Below are 26170 nucleotides of genomic sequence, written 5' to 3'. Positions count from 1 at the left end.
AGCTCGTTTGTGATCGTTTAATTAGCTAAACAAACAAACTTGAACAATATTTTAAATACTTGATTCTTAAATAAACAACGGCTCATTTATGTTCGCGAACAACATCATTTGAAGTTCGTGAACAAGCTCGATATTAAGCTTGATTCGTCTTCGATTTTGAACTCATGAATAAGTTAGATAAAAATAATTAATATTTGACTATAAAATTAATAAATATAAATAATCATTATCTTTATTACATAGACAATTGCTTTTATTATAAATGTGATTGTTCATAGATATGTTCATGAACGTATTTGTTTGATAGTTAAAAAAAATTCGTTAAATATGTTCGCGAACAAGCTCGATAAGCACTAAACGAACGAACATGAACCGAACATGAACACTCATTTATTTAAATGAATCAAACATGAACACAAACAATAAAGCTGGAACAAACATGAATCAAACTTGAACAAGCTGATATTAAACGAACACAAACATGAACACTGACATACTCGGCTCGGCTCGGTTCATTTGCAGCCCTACCCTTAGCCCACCCGCCGGCCACCTTTTGGCTACCCAAGCCGCCGGCATCACCCAACCCCCACGGCCGGCCCTCCCCAACCCCGCCGCCCATCACCTTGCCGCCGGCCACCTTGTCCCCACCAGTAATGGTGGCCACTTCCCTCATTACCACTAACCCAAAATTGGTCCCATTGATTTTGGGAGATACTTCTAAAATTTGAAATTCAAATAACTTCCAAATTTGTCCAAGCTATATTTGGAAGGTAGCTCCCCAAATTCCTCCACCCATTCAAACCCCCCATGTCCCCAAAATCTGATTTCAATTTCATCATAACACCCTTCCTAATTTAGCCCTTTAATTTAGGAAGAAATTTAAAATTCAAATTCAAATAATTGAATTTGAATTCTCTCTTAATTGCTCCTCCCATAATTTAGGTGAGGTTATCAATTAAGTTAAATCTGAAATTAGATTCAGATTTATCTCCTCAATCATCTTAATTTCTTGGGCCCACCTCCACAATACCCAGCCCTCTCATTAAGTTAAATCTGAGATTAATTCATAGATTTAATTCCTAATGGCAATTAATACATGGTCCACATTCATTGAATGTGGACACAAATTCCCACCCCCTCTCTCTTGGCCGGCCCTATGCCTCCCCTCCTCAATTAATTTTCTTCTCAACGCTAGGCCTAAATCTTAGGGAATTAATTCCAGCTCCCCTCCATTGGTGCCCCCACAATTCGTCACCAAGCCCTTCAAGCTCGTGAGTACCCAGTAGGGGAAAATCCCTGAAATTCTGCTCCACAATTGGCTGTCCAGATTTCTGGACTGGTTCTTTTGCTGTCTTGAATTTTAGAATCTGGAAAGCTGCTGTTCTGCCCTCCCAAATTCCCTGTTTTGCTGTCCTGAAGTTTCCCATCTACCGTCCATAGACTCCAGCAGGCTTCACGTGTTGTTTCGCCAACCTAAAGACCTCCTAGTTGCAGTCCATTGAAGATCAAAAGCTGTCCAGCTGCTTGGAAGGATTCCCCCTCGCTGTCTAAGGATTCCAGACCACGGTTGGGGGCTGTTCTCCCCTCATAAGTTGCTAAACGGCTGTCCACAGTCAAGTAAGAGTTGAATGCTGCTGCCAACCATCTTTCAAGCATCCAGACCTTCGCATAGGAGGTCTGCATTGTCTTTTCATTGGGTAAAACTCTTGTTGGGAACTCCTCTCTTATGTCTTATTCTTCCTAGTTCATTTGTCGCTTGTGGTTATGTTTGGAGTCATGAGAATCATGATTAATCATTCTCCGCTAAAGCCTAGTAATTAGATGAGTTGTGTGAAGGATCTTCTTGTAGTGACTAATCTCACTGTTAGTTTAGGGATTCATCGTGGAAAACCAATCATGTACGCATCGTTAGATTAAATTGAATGTTTTACGATCTTAACTCCTTTGTATGTGATTTAGCCTAAGCTCGTTTTACCGCTCTTAATGTTTTATCTCGTCGTTCAAATCATTATAAAGATATAATTATTTGTTCTCTCTAAAATTAAGCGTGCAAATTCATCAAGTATATCATTTTTGCATGTACGTTTCACATCACGAGCATATCTCCACCTTGAGGACACGGTGGATTTTTGGGAGGGAAGTATTGTTAGACCGGCCCACTGGACCGGTCCAGCCGGTCCGCCCGGGACCGGCAATTCGAGAACAGGCAGGATCTCCGCCTCCTGCGGAGATCGGGCGGGCCGACCGCTGAAACATAGCGTTTTAGGAAGGATTTTTGGGGGTTGAAGAGAGAAATTTGAATGTAGAGACTGTTTAGGGAATTCCTTTTGTTTTGTATGCATTAAATAGTTGGTTTTCCTAATGTTTGAGTATCTTGAATTTGGCGGAAATTTAAGATCTCTTAGATTTAGGTTTTCTTTGAGCTCTAGCGGCGTCTAGAGATTTGGGTGAGATCGATCCTCCTCTCGAATTGAGGATCAATTGTATCTTTTCTATTTTGTTGCATCTTCTAGTGGAATACAAGTCTTGCATCGATTCTTCTCACGGTTTTCCCTGGTTTGTGCTGATTTCCTGCTGTAGACAGCAGGTTTTTACTGTTTTTCCTGCGACAAACAGCCGTTTCACTGCTGTTTGCATATCGATTTGGGTTAGGATTGCTTGCGAACTCAAGTATTACCTTAGGGTTACTTGCGAACTCAAGTATTTCCTATCAAAATGCAGCTTGCCTTGCCCGAGAACAATTTGAAATATATATTGCTTTGCTTGCAATTTTTGGATTTATTGCAGCTGCTAGATGCTCGGCATAGATGTGCTTCGAGGGAGTCAAGATACTGGTGCCTAAATAAGCTGTAGAGCATAGCTTCTCTTTGTTTGTCATCAAATTATCATCACTCTTGATAGTGATGTGGTTATACAGTGTACCATTTGATTTTTTCAATTCAATACAGGCTTGTTCCTTGATGCGGTTTGTACAATCAGAATCAGTGGTCTATTGAGAAGTGAACAAACTGAACTATTTATATGTGCCTCCAAGTTTCTGTGAAATAACGTGTAAAGGACATGGAAAGTCTTTAATTTTTGAAATCATCTATGGTGTTAAGATGAGAACCGCAAGAAATAACCAGTCAGCCTTGTTACCTATTGCTCTAATAATTATTTCAACATTGCATGTGATTAGCTGTTTATTTCCATGTTTATGTTTAAGGGACAAAAATAAATAAGCCGGGTAATGCACAAAAATTAAGTTAAACAGGTCCATAGGGAACAGCATGAAAACTAATCATAAATTAAAATTATGATAAAGGCAACTCACTGCATGGAAATAAATTAATATTTTTATTTTTTGAAAGAAAAAAATAATGAAAAAACTAAATAAGAGGCTTAATTCTGAAGAACTGCAACTGATAGTGGTAGATAGAACTGACGAAGCATTTATATCCAGTCGTTTGTGGTACACCAAATGTTATCTTACATGCAGAAAGGAAGGGAAGCCCCGGTAATTCAATAAAATTGAAGTCAAGACTGAAAATAAAGAAGATTCATAATATTTTATAAATTGCACCATAATGCGTGTGGCGATAAGAGGAGAGCAGCAATTGTGGCAAGTCGTGGTGGTGAACATGTTCATGTTAAGAGAACATAGACACTGAGAGAGCTATGGGAGCCCACTAGAGAAGAGAGATATTTGAATTAGGTCAGGGGTGAGATAGTCATGAAGGTGATTCTTATCTCTAGCTTCAGCATTGACTTTTTACAGCATATTTTGGATCGTTTTCAGCTGTTAAGCTGGTTGCATTGGGATAAAATGTTCTATACATTATAATGGGTGGGTTGCTGGCTCTTCATGTATGCTCAATTTATTTATTTTCCACAAGCTAATTAAATTTTATGTTTGTCTTTTTTTAATTTTTTTTTTCCTTTGAAGTCATTAAAACACATTAAAACTCCTGACACTAAGAAAAGGGTGTGCTTCTCCACTTAAACCATGTTCTTAGTCTAATCCATGTTTAAATAAAGTTAGTTTTATATTTCGGTTTTCCCCTATGAAACGCTCTTTAACATTCTTGTAATGACTCTAGTTTCGGTATTTACTATTTATTTTTTACAACCTTTATTACTGTCGTTTATTCGTCTTCTAATTTCCTATAGACTTTGTTGCATTCGATCTAACTTGTATATAAAGCTAGTCCATTCTGTAACATAGAGATAAAGACCATTTTGTTGTTTGCGTCATGTGTGTTTTGCTTCTTCTGGAATGATATCCAACATTTTCTTCTCTCAATATTCACTTGAAAGCTCAACAGATCAGTCTTTTTTGGGAGGTCCATGTATACACCTAGGAGTCTGTTTTTCTGATCAAACTTAATATGGTTCGTGTGCTTTTAAGCTTAAGAAACTTAAATAGTTATTGACTTTGTTTATGAAGAAATGTTGCGTCTCACTTATCTTCTATTTTTCTTCTTGATTTACTGTTATTAGAGCCTTGCTTAGAGTCTTTTCAGTGATTTTGTCGTTTGGTTTCTGAGTACCAATATCTGAAATAATGTTTTAATCTTGTTAGGACTATTAAATGTTACCTAGCATAAAATATGCCTTTCGTTTTACTTGCTCTTAACTTGTCTTTTTTTCCCTGTATATTAAATATCTTGGTGATGTCCTACGTTTCTTTTTAGTTTTTTTTTTTAAATATTCCTAGTTCAAGTTATGCACGCTTTTCTAACTGCACAGATGGCTAGAGAATTAGAAGAAATACTGCGTGGTCAGATTGCGGAGCCTGCAAATAGTTGTAAATCAGAGAGTGGGGTATCGTTCCTTGATCAAGTTATTTCTCCTCTGTATGATGTCATTGCGGCGGTTAGTTTTCTCTATAACTTCTTCTCGCACATATGTAGCCATTAATGGCTTTAATCTTAGCATATGTTGACAAGCTACTTTTAGTTTAGCTATAAGGCTCTGAAGTTAACGTGAAAGTAAAAGAAAGAAACATAATTGCCATAGAAGTTTAGTTAATGCTATTAAAGCTTGTTTTTAATGTAAGTTAAATGCACAGAAAAAAGCTTTTATTATTTTTGATACATAGTTTCATATTGTGGAGTATTGTGCATATGAGTTGGCTATTAGCTTCTGCTTCGTGGCATAACAGTGCTCGTTTTGGACTTAGTGGGAGTGGTGACGGGGGTGGTGATTTTGTATGGGTCAACTTTTAAATGAACAAGACGGACGAGGGAAAAAAAACACGTTAACTATAATGTATCTAAATGATAAAGATGTGTAATTACCCAACTTTGATTAAACGGCCATAGCTTCCTCATTATGAATAGTTGCATAAATGATGATAGGTTTCTCTTTTATAAATATATTCTTATTGCTTTAAAAAGCACAAAACCTCACCCCTCATCATCAACAATAGCTTATCTCAACTGTTTGGGTTGGCTTTATGAAAGAAACTTGTTAAACCTGAATACTTCAAATGAACCATTCCTATTTCAGGAGGCTGCAAATAATGACAATGGGCAGGCTGCTCACTCTGCTTGGAGAAACTATGATGATTTCAATGAGTACTTCTGGTATGTTTAGGAATGAAAATCCTTGGAATTTTACTGTTTGGTTTATTGACCTGCTTTTTATCAGTGTTGTTTCTTTTGTTATTGAATTTTCATTAATAATGTATTATTTTTCATGATAATATTCACTTCTATTTCGTGTCTTCTAAATCTCATCTATTTGTCCTTCAATTTGTTTTTCAATTCATAGGTCTCTTCAGTGCTTTCAGCTTGGCTGGCCATGGCGTTTGGGTTCACCTTTTTTCTTAAAACCTGTTAGAAGGGCTAAGGTATGTACCTGTTGGTAGTATTCTTGGTTTCTTTTTTTATTGCCAATTAATGATGTGATTATTGTTCTCTTTTTATTGGTGAGGTACAATCGACCTCTTATAAATTTCTAACGCATGATTTTAACTGCACTAGTAATATATTTTAGGCTCTTATTATTATTTTTGCCTAATCTTCTTTCCCTTCATAAGCTAGTGCTACCACACCTCATTTTGACCCCCTTCTAGTTAACAATGAGGTGTATTCAAGGCGGACAATCTAGTTGGATACTTTTCCTATAAACAGACTTCTGGATTTTTTTTTCTAATTAAAATCGAATGATCTGAAAATTTGTCTACTTAGATTGTCACAACATTCATTGCATTGCATAATCATCAAATTCTCGTAACTAAATCAATTTAGAGGCATGGGAGATGCATTATAAATATTAACATGCAAGCATGCAATTTTAATTATCAAACTAACTACAGTTCTTATAAGAAACTTCATATATAATTAATCTGTACAAGTGGTCTTTAATTTACAGAATGTTTATCTTTCTTTTATAACATATCCAAATCTATACATCCATCCCAAAATGCTTCCTTACGGAACAGCGGGATCACTTGTCTATGGTCTCATCTACTCCCTTACCTTAAATAACAATCATTATATTATCTAATGAGCTAAATATTAGTGAGATAAATAATTCTGTTATAATGTTTAAACATTCAATAAAGATAAAATAATATGCATGCTTGTGATGGGGACATCAGATCTTCTTGGAGAGTTTACCAGAGACGCGGCCGTCGATCTACGGCCACGATTGAGTCTTTATATTTTTGAGTATGTATTTTATTTTCATGCATTTATTATTGCTTATAGTGTATTTTAGTATTTCCCGTCGTACCCCTGTTTATGGGGAGTTATCCAATGGTTATAGCCTATAGGCAATGTGTCATGTTATTTGGAGTCTTTGTATGAGCTATTTAACCGCCTTTGTTTTATTTTCAAGGTTAATGAAAAGATATTTGAGAAATTTTGTTTTCTTGCTTGGAGCATTGTGAGCACTTGAAGTTCTAGTGGAGAGCTTCCTTGGAGAGAGAAGTTTGGCGCATACCATCAACCTAGAAATCGGGTTCGTGGTTTCGTTGTTTATCTCGTTCTTTCTTTTCCTGTTATACCCCCGCATCTCCTCTCTATCACCTAGCCACCGGATTCTCTAGCACCCAAATTATCCCCCTCCCACCTCCTCCCAACACCCCATGGCCAAGCAATACCAACACCCATTGCCGCCGGCCATGACCATGGTCGCCGAGACCATTACTCCCTAGCTTCCTCTATTTGGTTCCTAATTGGGTTGGGCTTATTGTGATTATGTTGAATTCAATTCATTTGAATTTAGAATTCCAATTATTTCCTAAATTGGCTCTTTTATTTTAGGAAAGTTTCTTAATTACGACGATTTGAATTTCAAATTTAAATTGAATGTAATTGAAAACTTACCTAATTTTTCCAAGCCTATTAGATCTACCCTAATTTCCCTCCCTTGATTTCTCTCCTAAGCTTCTATTGCCGCCGTGCCCCATTATTGAAGTTCATTAGGATTAGTTTCCTAATCCTACCATCCTCCAAAGGAAATATGTCTTAATTCTTTTATCTCTGATTTGACGGATTCCCTCATTAATTCTCTCAATTAATTCTATAAGCTAAAGAATTGATTGAGAAAATCAAATCCTGCTTCTCTGTTTCCCGCCGCCTCCTCACCTTTTCCTTTTGTTTTCTCCCTCTAGCGCTCAAACCTCTGGCTCCTCTCTCCTCTCGTGCAATGTATTCTTCTTTTGGACTTAAATCAATGTCCAATTAATCTCCTCTCACATTACAGGATCTAGAGTTTCTTCTCAGATTTGTAGCCAGAAAATCTGGAAACTTTTCTTTCCATGTTTAGGAGGATGGGAATATTATTTCAGCAACTACGAAGAGAACAATTTCGTGCGTTGACTTGGATATTGTCAAAAGAGAAGTTCTATGTGGGGAATCCTAACTCTAGAAAGTTTTCTCTTACACTTGCATCTTATTTCTTTAAGTCCAAGTTCTCAATGGTGTGATTGTAGTCGCAAAGTCTCCTCCCAATGCTCTTGCTAAAGCTTAGTAATCATAGGAATTGAGCGTGTCTTTATTTGCATCCTAATTCTCGTTGTTAGATTAGGATTATTTGAAGGCTACTACTTGTTTGTTATATTTTCTTATTTATCTTGAAAACTTCGAACTCCGAGCATGCGATTTCCCTAAGCAAATTACCTCTTTATTTATTTTTGAATCTTCGTTGAGGATTGCTCGTAACTTTTTCTAAAATTATTTTAATCGAAGAGTTGTGCAATGCCTAAATGAACCCATATGCACTCAATCTAAATATCCTGCATCAGCTTGTTTTTAATTAACTGAGCATTATTTAACATAGATATATATCTGGATTAGTGCATTAATAAATTTAAATATCTGGTCGTTACATATGTAAAAAATTTATTTAAGCAAGGATCATGATGCAGATATTCAACGTGTAACGCTTATCAGAGAAGAGACGAAGATCGATGGCGAGGTCATTCCACTTTATCTTAAATTTATTAAATTGCATTCCTTAAATCAATCCAAATCAATTTCAAAATTAAATTTGATGATTATCTTCTTTCTAAAGCTGTAATTAATTTAGACGAGAGCAATTAACTCCCGCCAATCCAACTCCCCAAACTACATGCAATGTTGCCGGTTTCCCCCTTCTCTCCTATCTCCTCTTCTCCTAATCCATGTAATTCTCCCCTCCCCTCTTGGAGTTAAATTTTAAATTCAAATTCCAAATCCCCTCAAAAATAAATCTGAAAATTTAATATTCGAATTTTTAAGTGGCTAGCGCGTTCCCGTTCTACATCAGATCATCGTAAGAGAAAATGATATTATATATATATATTTTTCCATGTTATTACTTATTACAATCAAATTTGATAGCTGAATTTCCTGTTACTATTTGTTACTATTCAACCGGTATAAATTAATTACAGACTTTGCTTGGGGGGTTTTCAAGCTTTTACTTCTAGTTAGGTCTTGACGTCTAGTAGAATTTTCATCCTCAAGGATGTGGAAAGTTGAGTAATGGTACATGATGGTTAACGTAGACGGATTAGTTCAATACTTCAATTGATTATGTTGATCCCATTAATTGAGGTATAACTTACATCCTTGGGAAGACCGTAAGCATAAATTAAAACTTGTATGCTGAGAGAAGCCTGAGAAGAGAATTTATTTTAAACTATCATTTTGAACTTTGATGGTAGTGTTAGGAATCAATAATTCTATGGATCGGACTCTACAGCTAAATTGCTGAAAGAAATTTGATGTAAGTTTAGTTGTTATGGTTTTAAAGTGGCCAATAAGGCTGGGTCATATGATCTTTTATGTGGAACATTTGAATTGGGGTCTTAAGGCCTTGTTGGCAAAAAAAGCCCAAATGATTGGCCTTGTGATGCGGACATCGGTACGAAGATTTGGCGCATCTATCACAGGAGGCGTCGTAATTCGATGACTATAATTTAAATCTTCAATTATGAGTTATTTTTCTGAATTTTAGTTCTTATTTGATGTATTTCTTGTTTTAGCCCTAGGTTGGTTTATGTGAGTGTTGTGGCCCAAGGGGCAATTTTGTATTTTGAGTTTTCTTATGTTGTGACCTATATATAGGGCCTTAAGCTATTGTAATAGGGGATGGATTATTGATATTAAAATTTGTGTTCAACACTTGTGTTCTTTTGAGAGTACGATAGTGAGATTCTTATGGGAAGGAATCAGAATTTTCACCAGCCGCAGGATGGGTCCGGGCTCGTGACTTGAAGTCCCTTGGAGAAGGGCAAAGCATCACCCGTCAGTCTTCGGAAGAGTCCAACGGTCACGGTTGTTTTTTATCTTCTATCTTTGTTTTTGTTTTGTTCCTTCTTATTTCCTAGCCGTCATCGTCATCCTCTACCTACGTCCACCATCGTCGTCTCCATTTCTTCCATAAGCCGCCTGCCACCTCACCAGAAAATCCTTCAAACCGCCGGCCATGGCTCCCTAGCTGCCGGCCTCATCCCCACTTCTCCGTCTCCTTGAAATTTCCTAATTAGGTTGATGATTTAATTGGGATGATCAAAGATTTCAAATCCTTTTGAATTTGAATTTGAAATCTTTCCTAATTGTGTTTGATCCATATTTGGAAGGTTTTAACTCTTCAAATCCAAAATTCAAATTTCTATTAGGAGTTAAATGCCCCCTCAATTTCCTCCCTTTAATTAAGGAATTAATCGCAGCTTTAAATCTGAAATTCAATTTCAGATTTAAGAATTAATTCCCTTGAGCAATTGGGGCCCACTTATTTGAAATCAAACCCCTCTCCCTCCCTCTCTCATAGGCCGGCCCCTCTTCCTCCTTCCTTTGCCAAATTAAGAGCCAATTAATGCTCCTAATTAACTCCCTCATTAACTCAAAATTTTTCCTCCACAAATCCCTCATTTCAAATTCAAAACATTGTGAATTTTGAAATCTTTCCTAAATTAGCGAATCTATTTTCGGAAAGTTTCTTAAGTTAATAATATTTGAATTCAAATTCAAATAGAGTTAATTAATTTCCTATGTCTAAAACTATTTTAGGCAAGCTTGTACACATGGCACCAAATCCCAATGTGAAATAATTACAATTCGTGTAACTCTTACCTGGCCGAAATTCTCATTCATATCTTGGCTCTAAATTATTTCCTAATACTAGAGGTTGGATTTAGGAAACATGAGCTCACCCCCTCTCAATCCCGCCGACCCCCTCTCCCTGTCACTGCCCCTACTCACTCCTAATTGCATTAGTTAAGCTCTCTCTTCCAAAACCTGTAAAGGAAGTTTGTTCTCAGCTTTCTATTCACAACCAAGGCTAGACTCCTCAAGTTCTCTACGTCCTAGCCCACTAAAATCTGAGAACTCCTCTCAGATTTTTTTGGTTGAAAATCTGAAATTGTTTTCAGATTATAGGAGAGGAGGTTTGGAGCTTGCAACCTCTCTCCTACCAAAAGAAAATATGAGATTCTTCTCAGGTTTTGGGCAAAGAAATCAAAATTTTCTTCAGATTTTGGAGAAGAGATCCTCTTCCTAGCAAAGCCTCCTACCCGTTCTACTTCACCTTGCTACCTCGTTTTGGAAGAAATGAGACTCAAATGGTGGGATTGATTGTAATAGGCTTAGATGTATATATTTCCTTTGTTATTTTATATGCATGGCTTACTCAGTTTGAAATGAATTTTTTCTTTGCTTGGACATGCTGAACAATCATTTGCTAGACACATGCCGGTTGTAATAATTAATTGAGACCAACATGTTTGTCGATATTTGTCGAATTGGTTAAATTTTATCTTTGCTCTCCAAATTGGATGTGATTTTAAGGTGAATTATATAGTTTTGCATGATTTGTCTAGATTATCTTCAATTTTTTTATCGTGCCATTTTGCTGGTTAGAGCTAGTTTTATGTTCTCTTTATTTCCTTCTCATGAAAGGAGCTTTGGTGGTAGTGATAAAACTTGGTTCATTTGGGTTATTAGAAAATCATGAGTATACTGACAGCGTGAAAGTCGCCTGGCAATTGCATTATTATCTTCTTAATGATTGTTTGAAAGTTTCTATAGAGTTTCTGCCTATTAAGATTGACTATAAGTAGTTATTATTGTTCTTTTATTTTATTTTGTTCCTTTTTCCATTTCTTCTTTCCCAACCGTTAAAGCATGATAGAGGCATCTAATTTACATCTAGTTTGGCAGCTAAAGAGATCATAGGCTTTAGCGAATCTGGAATCAGTCACTCAAGGACTACAATGACATCTATTTGATAGCAATTTTTGAGTCACTATTAACATTTTTATCTAACGCAAGGGTTTGCAATTAGTCGATTTTGATGGATTGGTTAATAGATTTGTCAAATTGAATGATTTTGGTTCCGAAATCCAAAATAGGAGAAATTGAATTGACTAAACTTTTCTTATAATAGAACCAGACTAAATGAAATCAAAATATAATTCGGTTTATTTTGTTTGATTTTTTGTTTAATTGAAATTTAATAATAATAATAATAGTACTATCTCATCAAGTCAGATAACCTTTTTCAACGAAGCATAATAGCGCAATTTTACAAATAAAAAACACTAGTCCAACCATAATAAAAATTTGGATAATATATTTTCTTTCATTAAATTTATTTATAAACAATGAGTAACTTGCAAATTCTATTTTAAACCAAAATTTGGTTTTTTTGTATCATTTTTTTTATAAAAAATTTAATCATCAATCATGATCTTAATAATCCTTATTCCAAACTAAAGACCTAACCATTTTCTAAAAGACAGTACAAAGTAAACCGAACACGGTTAGGTTTAATTTTTTGGTTAAACCAACTAAGGCACACCACTTGTTTGTTTGATGAAGAAAATGCAATAACCTCTTATTACTAGGCCAAAGATTAATTAAGGAGATATCTCATATCAGATGAAAGATCGTTAATAGGGTTTTTGTCTCCTAATTCATTAGGATTAAAGATCGATGGCACAAAGTATTTAATTTATTGAAAGTATGTCGGACAATGATGTGTTTGGTATCAAAACTATGGATCATCTGAAAGTGCAAATATCGATATAGTGTAAGGCCTAGTGGCAAAGCTACTATGGACATGGGAGGCAAATTTGCCAGGCCAAGTCTTAATGCTATAGTGGAAGTAAGTCGAATAATGATGTGTGAGGGAGGCAATAGATCGGGGCAAGTAACGTAGGGAGAGTAAGCTGTGAGCCACTCAAAGCATGTGAGATGAGAGTTGTGAACGAGGTTTGGGAGAAAGGCGAATTGGGCTAGAGAAAATTCGTTGAGAATTAGCTGAGAGTGAGTGAGAAAATGCAAGGTTCAGTTAGAGCGTTAGGCAAAATGTTGAGAGCAGGCGCTAGTTTCACTTTCCAGAGCGCCATAAGTGGTATCTACCAATTGGTGAGGATGCACGTGTGAGAGGGAGTCAGATGAGTAGGTTGCACAACAAAGGAATAAAGATGGGTGTGCTAGGTAGTGGAGTTGTATTAAATTAATTGGGGCGATGATCTTAAGTGAGAGAGATGTGGGCAGTTGGGACATGGAGATCATGAGTTGGGGGGCTCAAATTTTGTTTTTGTGATTGTTGGGGTGCACAATTGTGTTCTGTTTCGTTGTGGTGAATAGTTTTCTAGTTGTCCCATTTCTTTTCTCCTGTTTTATTTTTCTTCTTTCTTCTCTTACTTTCTCCTTTTCCTCCACCCTTGCTTTTCTCATCTCCATGCCCATTTTTGCTATAGAATGTTATGCCCTATAGGGGATCCCATTATTAGGATAGGTCTTGTTCTCTAGGAGCCTATCTTTCACCCTCGTCTTCGTTTTTCTCATATTCTTTTTTTTTTTGAAGTAATCTATGTGGTTTTCTGTCGATTCTCTTGTAATTCCTTATTCTCCAACCCCTTAACCTCTTTATATGTTTTCTTTCCCATTGCCTTTTGTCTTCATCATCTTCTTTCTGCTTTCTTCCTTTTTTTTTTCTACATACAACTAGGATTATGTTGAGATAGGCTTGACAGGATAAATCATCACGCATGAGATGTGAACAAGAGTTATATGCTCTATGTATTAATGGTAAACCATACTTGATTGCTTAAGCTCTATGATGCACAGACACGGACACGGCGACATGGACACGACACAGACACGATTTTTTTTTTGAAAATATAGGACACGGGTACGACGCTGACACGATAATACATTTTTTATATAGTATATATATATAATGTAAATCATATAAAATGACAAATAATAATAAATGAATGACATGATAACTTGTCTAGCTTATAATATAAAATATTAGTACAAAATATCTAGTCAACCACAAAAATATAAGCAATAATTATTACTAACAACATCAAGATTCAAGCTTCAACTACTATGATTAGCTTTAGAGTTTGATTTTGGCCTTCAATATCATCATCATTGAATATCACTGCTTTCAACTCTGGTTCAACAAGAGAAAGATTTATAATTGTGCAAAAAGAGAGGAGATGAAAATACTTCACTGCCAAAGAGAAATGGAAAATGAGAATATTCGATGAATGATATAAATGCAGACGTTGATTTGATGTTGTGGATAGGAAATAAAGAAATTTAGTTTAAATCTCCCAAAATCATAAAAATTATATTTTAAAAAATATAAAATATTTAAGAATCGCGTGTCGGACACGCGTTCCGTTCATTATTTATTTTTTAAATTTTTAATCGGACACGTTATTCATTCTCTTCTCTCACGCGTGTCGGACATCGTTAGACCATGCCCTGTCTTGACGAGTGTCGTGTCGGACACTTCATCCTTCTGAGGAGTCCAATGGAATCAGTCTCAGTTTAAGCTTTATTAATGCTATTATCCATCCAGCTATGTCTCAGTCTCAGTTTAGTCCCATGTGTTTTCCCCTTGAGAATTGTAGATCCGCTGGTAAAATTGGTTCTATTAACGATGTAGTACTGTAAATTGGCATGTAAACAGGTCAGATGGCGGATTTTTCATGTACTTGCAAACTTGGCTAAGTGGAACATGCGATCAAACTAATTTGCTTAACATTGATTTTTTTTGTCGGTCTACGAACAATATTGTGAATATTATTGAGCTCACTAGGTAAGAACTTCTTATCTATATCGTTGGTAAGAGAACAGATTTTATGCCAAAGTTTTGCGCCTGATGCTCAACTAACTATTCAGTGCCTTCCGTTTTCTATTTCTCTTCATATCTTCACTTTTAAAGCTGTGCCTTATAATTGTGAAAAACTCTGTATTAACTTTTTATTTTTTTTTAAATAAGCGTTCATTCTCTTTCCCACTGGAGGCAAACTATCAGCGTGGATAGACCTCCTTTGTGAGAAGATTCGTAACTTACCTTATCTTATACCCCACAATTTTCACAAGACTTGTGATTAATCTGTTTATGATGCTATTAGTCGATATTCTTCTCCTAGAGAATTCTTCACATTTTTTCTATAGTTTAATGTCCTCCATTTTGCTTTGTACTCTTGAACATGTTGCCTTATTTTATGCTATCCTTGTCCTACCAGTTTTGGGGTATGTCTATTGCATATTCCTCTAAATTATAATAGTGTCGTAGAGTTCCTGCGATCAATTTGCTCACTTCTCGGAAGCACACTATGCTATGATTATTATATGCATTATCATCTGCCCTCTGCTCACATGCAGATGGCTTTATGCTGTATCCAATTTTGCCTTTTAATCATCTTATCGTTTGGCAGACCATAACGTTTATCCAGATTAGTCTCAAACTGGTGAATACTTGTTATATAGTGTTATCTCTGAACATTATATTAAAAATCTTTACATATCACGTCCTTCTATCAGCTCTGCATTGATGATTATGAGACATCCGGAGATCACATACGTCTTACTATGATTTTATTTAGTTATTTATTATATTTTCTGTACTAGTTTATCTATTCATATCATGTTGTTTTCCCATTTATACCTTATGGGTTTCATGTAGTGATTGTGCCGAAAGGGCATTTCTGAGTCTTTTGTTATTTTTCGTTTTCATGAGGCTATTTATAGCTAGCTTTCTTTATTGAGGATGATGAATTATTGAGTGAAAAATTTGGTTCTTGTGTTCTCTTTCGGAGTTCACCCTCTTAGATTCCTGCTTAGTGAGTCTTTCCTCCAGATCTCTGCTGGTTCATGAGTCAGTGGAGTAGCCACAGGTGATACTTGGGCAGAACACTACCGCCAGTCAGTGAAGCGTCCTTCACTGGCATGGTATTTATCTTTATATTATTTTTCTCTCAATATTCTATTGTTCTCTCCCCCCCACGCCTAAGCACTATCAGCTTACCACATCTTCCCGCTACATTCCCCAACTACCCCCAGCATCCACCACAAAGACTCCAACTCCCTCTCAACTAAGCTCACGACACCAGAGTCCGCATCCCTATTCCCCTGCAATTCCTCCTTTCCGCCCAGCTCTTCACCTTGCTCTCCACAGTGCTTCATGTACGATCTCGCAATCATCCATAATGACCTCCTTGACCTTGTTGTCTTACATATAAATTAAAGCAGTTTACCGAATTTTTAATTTCAAAAATATCTAGAATTCTCAAACCCTTTCGCACTATTTGCAAAATCTCTATATTAGGAAAGTTTTGAATTGAGCCAAGTCAAATTTCATGCATGTGGAGTTTTTCAATTTTTCATCCTAGTGCATCGATTATTCATTTGAGAAGTATTACTCCTCCCTATTCCCCTCTCCTCCACTCACCATGCCGCCGGCCCTATATGATGGGTTCCCCATGATGTCTTAGATTAATTAACCTCTTTCTAATGTCTAAATTCAAATTGATTCTTCAAATACTTTCCTCTCATACTTAAACTGAAATTGATTTCAGTTTCTACTATATGTCTCTCACACCTCCTATAGACCTCTAACGCTCTCTCTCTCATCGTGGCCGGTCCATACCCCACCCTCATGGCTTCCTCTCTCTAATTGCCCACAACATCACCACCACCCTAAATACCTTAAACCTCTCTAAAGGCTCCGTATCTTCCCCTCAACAATAATACTTCAGTTTTTAATTTCATTCCCAAATCCTAGATATGAGATCAAAGATTAGATCCTCTCAGATTTTTTTGCTGGATAATTGCTGTCGGAAGAATCATCAAGCTGTTTACATGACTTTTTGGTATTTCCTACCTTGCTGTCCACTAGCCTTTGAAAGTCTCCAGATTGCTTGTTCCCCCAGCCAAAGTGTGCCCGATTATATCAACAAGATAAAATTGTCCAATAATACCTCCTTGCTGTCTCTGCCATGTTGTCTGTATTATGAATTTCTCGGCACCAGCGACTCCGGTGTTCTTAGTGCATGAGGAGGTTCAAGCGGTTCGTCCCTGCCACATTCATCCACAATAGTGACACCAACTTTGCCGGAACGCGTATTCTCTTGTTTTTCGGGTAATATGGACACTAAGTCTTTTACTCTCATAGTTGCATCTGATGATGTGAATTTACTACCTTCATGAAGATCATCATTTAATATTCGCCGCTAAAGGCTAGTAATCTAGAAAGAGATGTTGAGGATCTTTCATAGACTAATCTAATATTGTTGGCATTGGAATTCCTTTGTTGACCACCATGTATGCAACTTAGTAAGATCTAGTTGACTATTTAATGATCTCACCTTCCGCATGTGTACATTGACTAGTATATTAACCACACTTTATTATTACACTATCTTTATTGTCTTTACATTCGAAAGAGGAAGCTTTAATATATTGTTGCTTTAAAATGATTAGCATGCAAACTTCCTTAATCATGCATCAGTGCATGTTCCGTTCTACATCATGAGACATCGGATGGGATCAACGCTATGGATCTTGAGTTATTGTTTTATTTATATATTTCTATTACTAGTTTTTTTATATTGTATGTTTTTCCTTTATACTCTTACGGGTGTTAATTTATAGCTTAATGTAGTCGCGAAGGCATTTTTAGTTTATTTTTTTATTTCATTTTCATGAGCGCTATAAGTAGTTGTTTTGTATTTTGGTGATGATGAATTTTCTAATGAAAATTTTATTCCATTGTCTGATCTCTTAGTGAGTTCAGAGTGGAGATTGTATCTCTTTATGAGTTCATGAGAGGAGGAGACGAGAAGGGTGATCGCAATACCGTCAACCTCTAACGGACCAAATCCATAACTAAGCTTCAAAAATTCCATAGCCGCGGCCACTTCCCCCATTAGCTCCTCCACCGCCGCACTCCTTGTTTGTCTCCAGAATGAGAGTCAATACCACAAATGCTTACTAAAGAAAGTTCAATTAAATTAGGAAATTTTTTCATATTTGAAATCTATATTTGAATTTCCAAATATTTTCTAAATAAAAAGTATTTAGGAAACGATTGAGTTCTTCTTCATGACATATTAAATTCTAATTTGGTGATTTAATTTAGGGTGGTTTCTTAAAATCAAATTACAATCTAAATTACAGATGTTGAATTCTCTCCCTAATTCAATCATTCAAATTTGGAAAGTTACTAAATGAATTTTATTTTGAATTTCAAATTCAAATAGGAATATATTTTAAACCACTTTCCCAAATTTTAAAGCCTTAAATTGAAGCACCCCAAAAATCACTCCCCAATCTCCTCATATCAAAACCACGCGCTCACCTCTTTAATAAATCCTTTTGATTTATTTTCTATCCCTTTTTCCCCATTTTAGGAGATTAAAATAGGATATATTTTCCTAACAGCACAACCACATTTTGGATGAGATCTCGCAATCCTGATGATTCTCCTTTGACCGAAACCACACGATCACGTGTAACCTTTCCAACCACAGCTTTCCTTTTCTTTGGAATTAATCAACGATCTCCTTTTGCCACCCGATTTTCAAACCTAAGGCCTTTATTTCCTAAAACAGAGGAGTCAAATTAGGAAATAACTCCATAATTCCCTCTACATCCCGTCAGCTCCCCTTATGGGATTTTTCTTTTCCTAAAGTCTACTCAGATTCCATTGTTTCTCTTTGGGAAAAGTTTGGAAATTCAACCTGCTGCTTGCCGAATATTCCAAAGCTCTCTCTCACTAATTCCCTTCCATTAAATCCTCTCCAAATTCCACCCAACATTGAGTCCTCTTCTTTCTAAAACTACAGCCAGAAATTTCAGCCATTGCCCATGCAAAGCCAGCCATTGCACGGCTCACAACTGATGTTTGGAAGATCTAAACTGCTGTCTATAGGTCATCCCCTGAATTATCCTCCCTTGTTCTACATCAGTTGTTCCATTTTCTTTTTGATTGTGGATAAAGTGACTTTTTGAACATTTGCAGGCAGCTTCCCCATCTTTTGGTAGTAGGAAGTAGAGTTCAGTTTGCAGCATTCCATTTGAAGGTCCTTTAAATATGTTATAAAATCTGGCAGTTGTTTCTTCTGTTCTACTTTTTTTTTTTTTTTTTAAATGCAGTTGCACAAAACTATTGCCTCAAATCATGACCATTTTTTCCATTACGTAGCTGTGGATTGCTTACATTCTGTTCAGCTTATTCTCTGATACGAATTACTTTGTCACGATCCGGCCCGATGAGTTCGCATGGGCGAGGCGGGAACAAAGGTCGGACGGTAGGTTAAAATTTTTTAATCTCTAAAACTATTTCCATAATAATTGAAAGAGCTTCTAAAACATCAAATTGAAAACACATAAACATAAACCTCAATAAATTCATAATTACCTTTCTTCTGGAGCTCCTCCCCTACGATAAACATTGCCGCCGCTTCTACTCATTTGATTAATTTAAGCTTACCTGAAAATATTAACAACTAACATTAAGCTAAAACTCAGTAAGTAATACACAATCCTAAACTACAGTAAACAAGAAAACTGTGTAATATGATAGATGCCAATTTCATATTAACATAAAATAAAAATGATTTCATACTAACATATCATTAAACATATCATATCATAAGCCATATCTTTCATTTTCCTTTCCATATTCATATCATTTTACTTAACTTTCTCTTTTCGTATATAATACAACCGTCACAAGAGTCACCGTCTGTACCATAAAGGTACTCCTTTACCATTTTCCTTTTCCATTTCCTTTACCATTTTATCGTGTACGAGTACAGTGTCACCAGCTAGTACCATAAGGGGGTGAACTCCATCTAATCAGCATGCACATTTAATCATTCAATATAACATTCATATCATATCATTTCTTTTCATTTCATAAATTACATAATCTCTATCATATAATGTTATAAAATATAGCATAAACTTTGCATGATCAATCATTTGAACAGAGTAGTAAAATCATGATCTAAATTAATTATAAATATTGCATGAACATGTTGGGACTTTCAAAACATAGAACTGGAGAGAAACAAAAGTAATGCCGTAATAAAGAATCATGTATACTTACCTGAAAATTAGAAAATTGATTTCTCCTCGCTAATCCTTCTTCCTTCGATGTCACCACGATTAATCACCTATAAGTATCAATTTCTCATTCTTAAAATCTACAAAATAATTTAAAACAAAATCTTCCTTCTCTTTCTAAACTACTCTAGTACTCTCTTTCTCTCACTCGCTCTCTCTCATTTTCATAATTACAAACATATGTATTTAATTTGCTTAATCATTTATCAAAATTCCCCTTACCCAACATTAACCTTAATTCCTAATCATTAATATAAAGAAACCATTAACGTAAATAAATATTAAATCTTAATTACTTTTTATCAAATGACATGAATATCATTATTATAAATCAATGTTATTAACATAAACGAATGTCATTAACATAAATCTTTAATCTATTATTAACCTAAACTTTAATTAACATTAAGGTAATTATTTTCGGATTATTTAAATTAAATATTGGGAATATCATTTTGTAAGAAAAGCCTAATTTATACCTTCAGAAACATTCTTAGGACCCTTAGGAACCAAGTTTTAAAAGCATTTTAAAAAATTTCAACTTTAGGGAAAAAACCCTAATTTTCCAACTCACAATCTTTAAAGAAAATTTTCATTTCTATGCATAAATTATCTCCTAATCATTCCCTAACAATCCCCATTAAATTTTTTAAGAAAAACAAAGTTTTCTCAACCCTAGAATCTTTCTTGAGAAAACCCTAAGGAAAAACATGGGAAATGTCCATAAGAACTCACCTTATCCTCTCTTAATCTTCCTACAATTTCTTCCATGAACGGCCGTCGGAAACGGCCGCCCGAAGCTTCCCGCCGCTCGCGGAACCGGCCGCCCGAAGCTTCCCGCCGCTCCCTTCCGCGCGCCTCTTCCTCTCGGTTCCACCTCCCTTCGTTTCGGCCGACCAAAAAGAGCGGAAGGAATGAGTCTGGTTTTGGTTCTTTCATAACTTAAGGAAATAGGGATTGCAAAAGACCCTTTTTGCCCTCACTTAAACTCTCGAAGCATTAATAACATCTAAGGGTACTATTGGTATTATTAGTCTTCAGAAATTTTTATCTCTCAAATTAAGAGGAATTAAATATAAGTTTTATATTTCAAATCGCTCCAAATTTTGCGTAGAATTTTATAAAATTATTCCCGTCGAAATCCGACAACATTGAATTTTTTATTTAAAACTCATCGCGGCGCTTTGAAAGCGTGCGAGATCTAAAACGCCATTTTTTTCGGGTTTTCACATACTTTACATTGCTGATTCATGTGGTAACCTTAAGTGCTGTTGATACCATCCTTCTAGTTGTTCCATTTTCCTGTTGATTTTGTGGATGTAGGTGATACATTTTTAAACATTTGCAGACAGCTTCCCATGTTTTGGCAGTAGGAAGTCTAGTCCAATTTGCAGCATTACATTTGATGGTCCTTTAAATGTTATAAAATATAGCAGTTGTTTGTTCTGGTTTTTCTTTTCTTTTTCAATTGCACAAAACTATTGCATCAAATCTAGATAATTTTCTGTGATATGTACCTTTGGATTACTTTGCATGCTAATCAGCTTATTTACTGCTGCTTTAGTTTTATTGCTAAAATTCTTTTCTTTCAAACTTTAATTGCTTCTTCTTGGATAGATACTATTCTAGGCGCTGCTTGTGTTTTTCAGGGTTTAACTATCATAGCCTTTAATAAAGGGAATCTAGATTTGAAGACTGGGAAACAGCTGCTTAGCCTTGGTCCTACATATGTTGTGATGAAGTTCGTAGAAAGTATGCTTTTGTATTCTATGTTTTTAACTTTTAAGTTTTTGCTACTTACCAAACTCTATCCATCAGACTAGATTTGCATAGATCACAAAGAGGTTTAATACTAATTTTGCTTGAAACACTATATAGGTATCCTTGACATTCTGATGATGTATGGTGCATACTCTACTTCTCGTAGCTCTGCGGTCTCCCGCATCATCTGCCGGTTTCTTTGGTTCACATTTGTTTCACTTCTTATAAGCTACCTTTTTGTGTAAGTTTTTCTTTCTACAGCTTTTTTTGTGGCTCAAATTTTGTTTTTTGTTGTAACTGTGATTATTAATGACGTTAATCATATGCCTTAAACTGTTTGCACAGTAAGGCACTGCAGGACGGGTCTGATTCTATATTCTTCAAGATATATGTCCTTGTAATTGTCATATATGCTGTTTTCAGAGTTTTTCTTAGTCTGTTAATGCGCATCCCGGTTTGCCACCGACTTATGTTGCCATGTGACCAATGGGCTGTAGTGCGTCTTCTTAAGTGGCTCAACCAGGTTATTGTTTTTCTTCTTCCTCACCATCATCTACGTAAAGTTACATCAATGATAATTAGAATACGCTTTGATGTAATTCTAAGCTGCTATTTTCTTATGTGAAGGAGCATAATTTTGTTGGTCGTGGGATGTATGAAAGGGCAACTGACTATATTAAGTAAGCTTCTTAAACTTTAGTTTAATTTTTTTTTTGGATTGTAGTGGAGTGTTTCTGTCATTTATATTTGTGTGCTTGTGTATGTTTATGGTATTTTGGAATAGGCAAGTGTTTAGGGTAGTTATAATGGCCGTGGAATTACGCTTAGTATGCTAGTTAAGGTTGAAATCTTGTTGAGTGGCATTAACACGTGCTATTATGCAATTTTAAGCGTTGGGCCAAAAGTCATATATGCAAATGCTGATTGTAGTGAAAATCAAAACTTTTATGATTCAAAATTAATTAAGTGAAAGTGTGAGGGAAGAGTCTTTTGGGATTGAGGTAGTTGGAAATAAAAAAATAGCATGAAAACTTGCGGTAAAGACTTAAAAGAAGCATAAAAAAGATGCAATTTAGTGTTATTCTGACAGGAATTGAAATAAAGATGGATAGAATTATGAGATTTTCAAAAAGACCTATATATACTGGAATTGATTAGGGGTTTCAATATTGGACACGACTCGAAAATCCTACTCGAACCCGACCCGAAAATTTCGGGTTCGTGTTGACCCGAACCCGAACCGGGTCGGGTTCGGGTTGACCCGAAAACCTGGTAATGACCCGGAATGACCCGCTGCCCGCCCTAACCGGGCCTGACCGAAGCTGCCCGCGTCGCATCGCGAGTCCTCGTGCACGTGCCACACGTCGCTCGTCTGCCCACGCGGAACTTCCCGTCACACTGTGTCCTGCTACGAACCCACCGTGTCCTGCTGCGAACCTGCGCCGTTGCCCGCTTGCAGTGGATAACGGGTCGTGTCTGGTTGACCCGAACCCGAAGCGGGTGGGGTTCGGGTCCAGGAAATCGACCCGTTTGCAAAAATGGGTCAGGTTTAGGTTGACCCGAATGGTGCCGGGTCAGTTCCGGGTTCGACCTGAACTCAACCCGTGACCCGAAATTGACACCCCTAGAATTGACAATAATTTATGAAGCACAGGCACTGACATGAAGCACAAGTACGTTACAATACTTCAACAATGATTTGACATAACCTTAAAAATTAGGATATGAGCTGTGGTGGATATGATGTTTTTTTAATACAATATTAATTTAAAAATTGTTATCAAAATATCATTGGCTATATTATTTTTGAAAAAAGCATCACATTGAAGTAAAATATCACACACAAACATTTATTTTCTACACAAAAATTCCAAATTACTTTTTCCCGAGGAAACCTAAAATATGAAGATGTGAAGATTTGGTGTAGACTAAAAATAAAAGATATCTACTTTGAGTAAGGAAAAAAAAATTAAGTCATAATTATCAATATGCAATTAGGGTTTTTAGGGAGTTGTAGCCTTTCTTAGGCAAAAATTAAGAGAGTAAGAAAGTACTACTAAGTCAAGTAAAAGAGTTTTTGAAGGCGTGCCACAAGGGGGATGGAGAGTGTCAGTGGAGTGATAAATTATAGAGGAGCAGCTCAGTAGAAGATGAGATTATAGAGTTCTCAACATAGCATGCTCGAAAATGGATGAAGTTTGACTTAGAAGATTCAATATAGTTGGTTTGATTGAGGAGAAACATTTTGGGAGTATTTGTTGAGATGGGAGATTACAAAAGAAGAGACAACATTCGAATGAGGGGTTCCTATGGCGTGCCACACTAACAAACGGGGGACAACATCAAGATGAAAGGAGGATTGAGCGCTGGGGAGTTGAAATCAAGTCTTAAGTTTAGGAATAATTACCCTAGACATGTCGTTTTATGTGTTGGGCCATGTCCGAGGGGTATCGAATAGATTTCCAATACGGATATTGATGAGGACATCCACCGGACATTTTGACGTACTTACCATCGGTGGGATCGTAGATCGACGGCTACTATTCATAGTATTTATTTATGATGTTTTAGTGCACTTATTTTATTTTTCATTTTTCCACTTCTACTCCTATGAGGGATTTGTATCATGTTGTAGCCTGAGGACATTTGTGTCTTATATATTTTGTGCTTTGGAGGCCTATATATGAAGACCTAGTCTTTGTATTATTTTCGAATGATGAATGATTAAGAAAATTTCAGCTTTCTTTGTTCTCTTAGTGAGTTCCTGAGAAGAAACTCTTGGTGGGTGAAAGCAATACCCGTCAACCTTTGAAGGATTCTAAGGTTTGCGGTTCTACGATCTCTTTGTAAGTTCTTGGTTCTTTATTTTAGTCTTCATCTTCCTCTTCCCCTATACCGCCGACAATCCCCTCCCTTTCTCCCCAAACCGACGGCCTCAACCCCTCTCCTTGATTCCCCATTACCCACCGCCCCTCCACCCAACAAGCCGCTGGCCACCTCATAACCTCGGCGGCCGATCCCACCCCACCACCCCTCTCCTCACACCCGACGCCCTCACCCCCTTACCCTTTGCCGCCGGCCTCCCCTCTTGCTCCCATTCAATTATGATGATTTCAATCATCATAACTCCCTTCCTAAATAAACTCAAGCAATTAAGGGAGAGATTTAAATCATTTGAAATTCAAATTTGAATTTCAAATACTTTCCTTATTTAAAAACCCAAATAAGGAAAGTTTTAGTCATGAATCCTATTTAAAATAAAATAAATTAGATTTCTTATTTACTTTCCTAGTCTACAAAGATCTATTTGGAAACTCCCAAAATCTCTCCATAATCCCTCTCCCCTCATGAAGCTGTCGGCCCCATTAATGTGCATCACCATGGTTTTTCCTAATGAGGCCCTAACTCTCATTTGAATTTTGAATTCAAAATTTGAATTCTAGTTCTTGCCCCCACCCCATTATTTCCTTTAATTAATTACACTCTTCGGATAATTACTTCCAAAAAGGAGAAATTAAAACCTCAAATCCCCTCCACTAACCCTAGCCGTCCCTTCCCTCATCCTGCCTAGCCCAAACTGCCGCCCCTCCTTTCCCGACCACCAAACACCGGACCTCCCCTCCAAGGCACACAACAAAGAGTTCTCCCATGTCCATGTATGGCGGATGCGGAAGTTGATCACAGATTCATTTACAATTCTCAAGAGGAAATTGACATCATTCAATCACCTTTCTTCAATCTCGGATTTGGATCCGAAGGCAGCGTCGAAGAATATGTGTAGCGTATTCTCTTCACTTTAGCGGACGTCATCGAAGAGCAACAACCCACAGGATCGTGGAAGATCGTCGGACGACCACCCGTCTCTCCAACTCTGGCCAACTCTCCATTGATCAAAACCGTCAACATCCTTTGTCTTTTGGTGGCGTCACTGGGTTTGCTAACCTTCATCCTCAGCTAACCCTACTTCCAAAGAGCGATCGAGAGGGAAACTCGAAGGTGAAAGTTCTATTTGTTAATTGCCGAATTATTGTTAATTGCATATTTGTCTTGCTATCATCTTGTTATTGTCTTGAATCGTTCTGTTAATCTATCGTGTAACCGTATGCTAGAAGCAAGTAAATAACTACGAAAACTGAAAATCCTAACTTGGTGAAACATTAACCTTATAAATTCATTGCTAAAACAAATTTCTTAATAAAATCTTGCAATTCCGTTGGTTGTTTCACCTCAGATATTAAATGCATTTTCAAATGTTCATGCTCATATAAAATAATTTGTCTAAATTAGAATGATAGACGTAATGATTTAAAATCTCAGCAACAATTATTATCATTCTGAATTTGATGATTATTATGGCAAGACCTCTTCGGTGTAAAGCTAGGAATTCTTGTAATCCTGAATGTCTTGTTAGCATATATGATATGACCTATATAAGACATATGTGCAACACAACTTCGTATTTCATAATAATGTAGTTGTTTTTCTTTTTCGGTTTTAACGATTGTATTACTCAAAATATATGAATTTATTAGTGTACCATCCAAATCATA

General features: G+C 36.4%; 1 protein-coding gene across 1 annotated transcript in view; it reads left to right on the top strand.

The window, feature by feature from the left end:
* The window catches only part of LOC110106746 (callose synthase 9), a 189230-nt gene that overhangs the window by 45008 nt on the left and 118052 nt on the right, over positions 1-26170 (top strand). Inside the window, exons 11-18 of the mRNA XM_028699978.1 lie at positions 4729-4854; positions 5491-5567; positions 5755-5833; positions 14770-14853; positions 21503-21611; positions 21738-21861; positions 21966-22143; positions 22248-22300. Of these exons, the coding sequence (XP_028555811.1) occupies positions 4729-4854; positions 5491-5567; positions 5755-5833; positions 14770-14853; positions 21503-21611; positions 21738-21861; positions 21966-22143; positions 22248-22300 (830 nt within the window). The remainder of the gene's footprint in view (positions 1-4728; positions 4855-5490; positions 5568-5754; positions 5834-14769; positions 14854-21502; positions 21612-21737; positions 21862-21965; positions 22144-22247; positions 22301-26170) is intronic.

This window comes from Dendrobium catenatum, unplaced genomic scaffold, assembly GCF_001605985.2.
Source record: "Dendrobium catenatum unplaced genomic scaffold, ASM160598v2 fragScaff_scaffold_1417, whole genome shotgun sequence".
Taxonomy (NCBI): domain Eukaryota; kingdom Viridiplantae; phylum Streptophyta; class Magnoliopsida; order Asparagales; family Orchidaceae; genus Dendrobium; species Dendrobium catenatum.
This window is presented reverse-complemented; position numbering and strand designations above follow the sequence as displayed.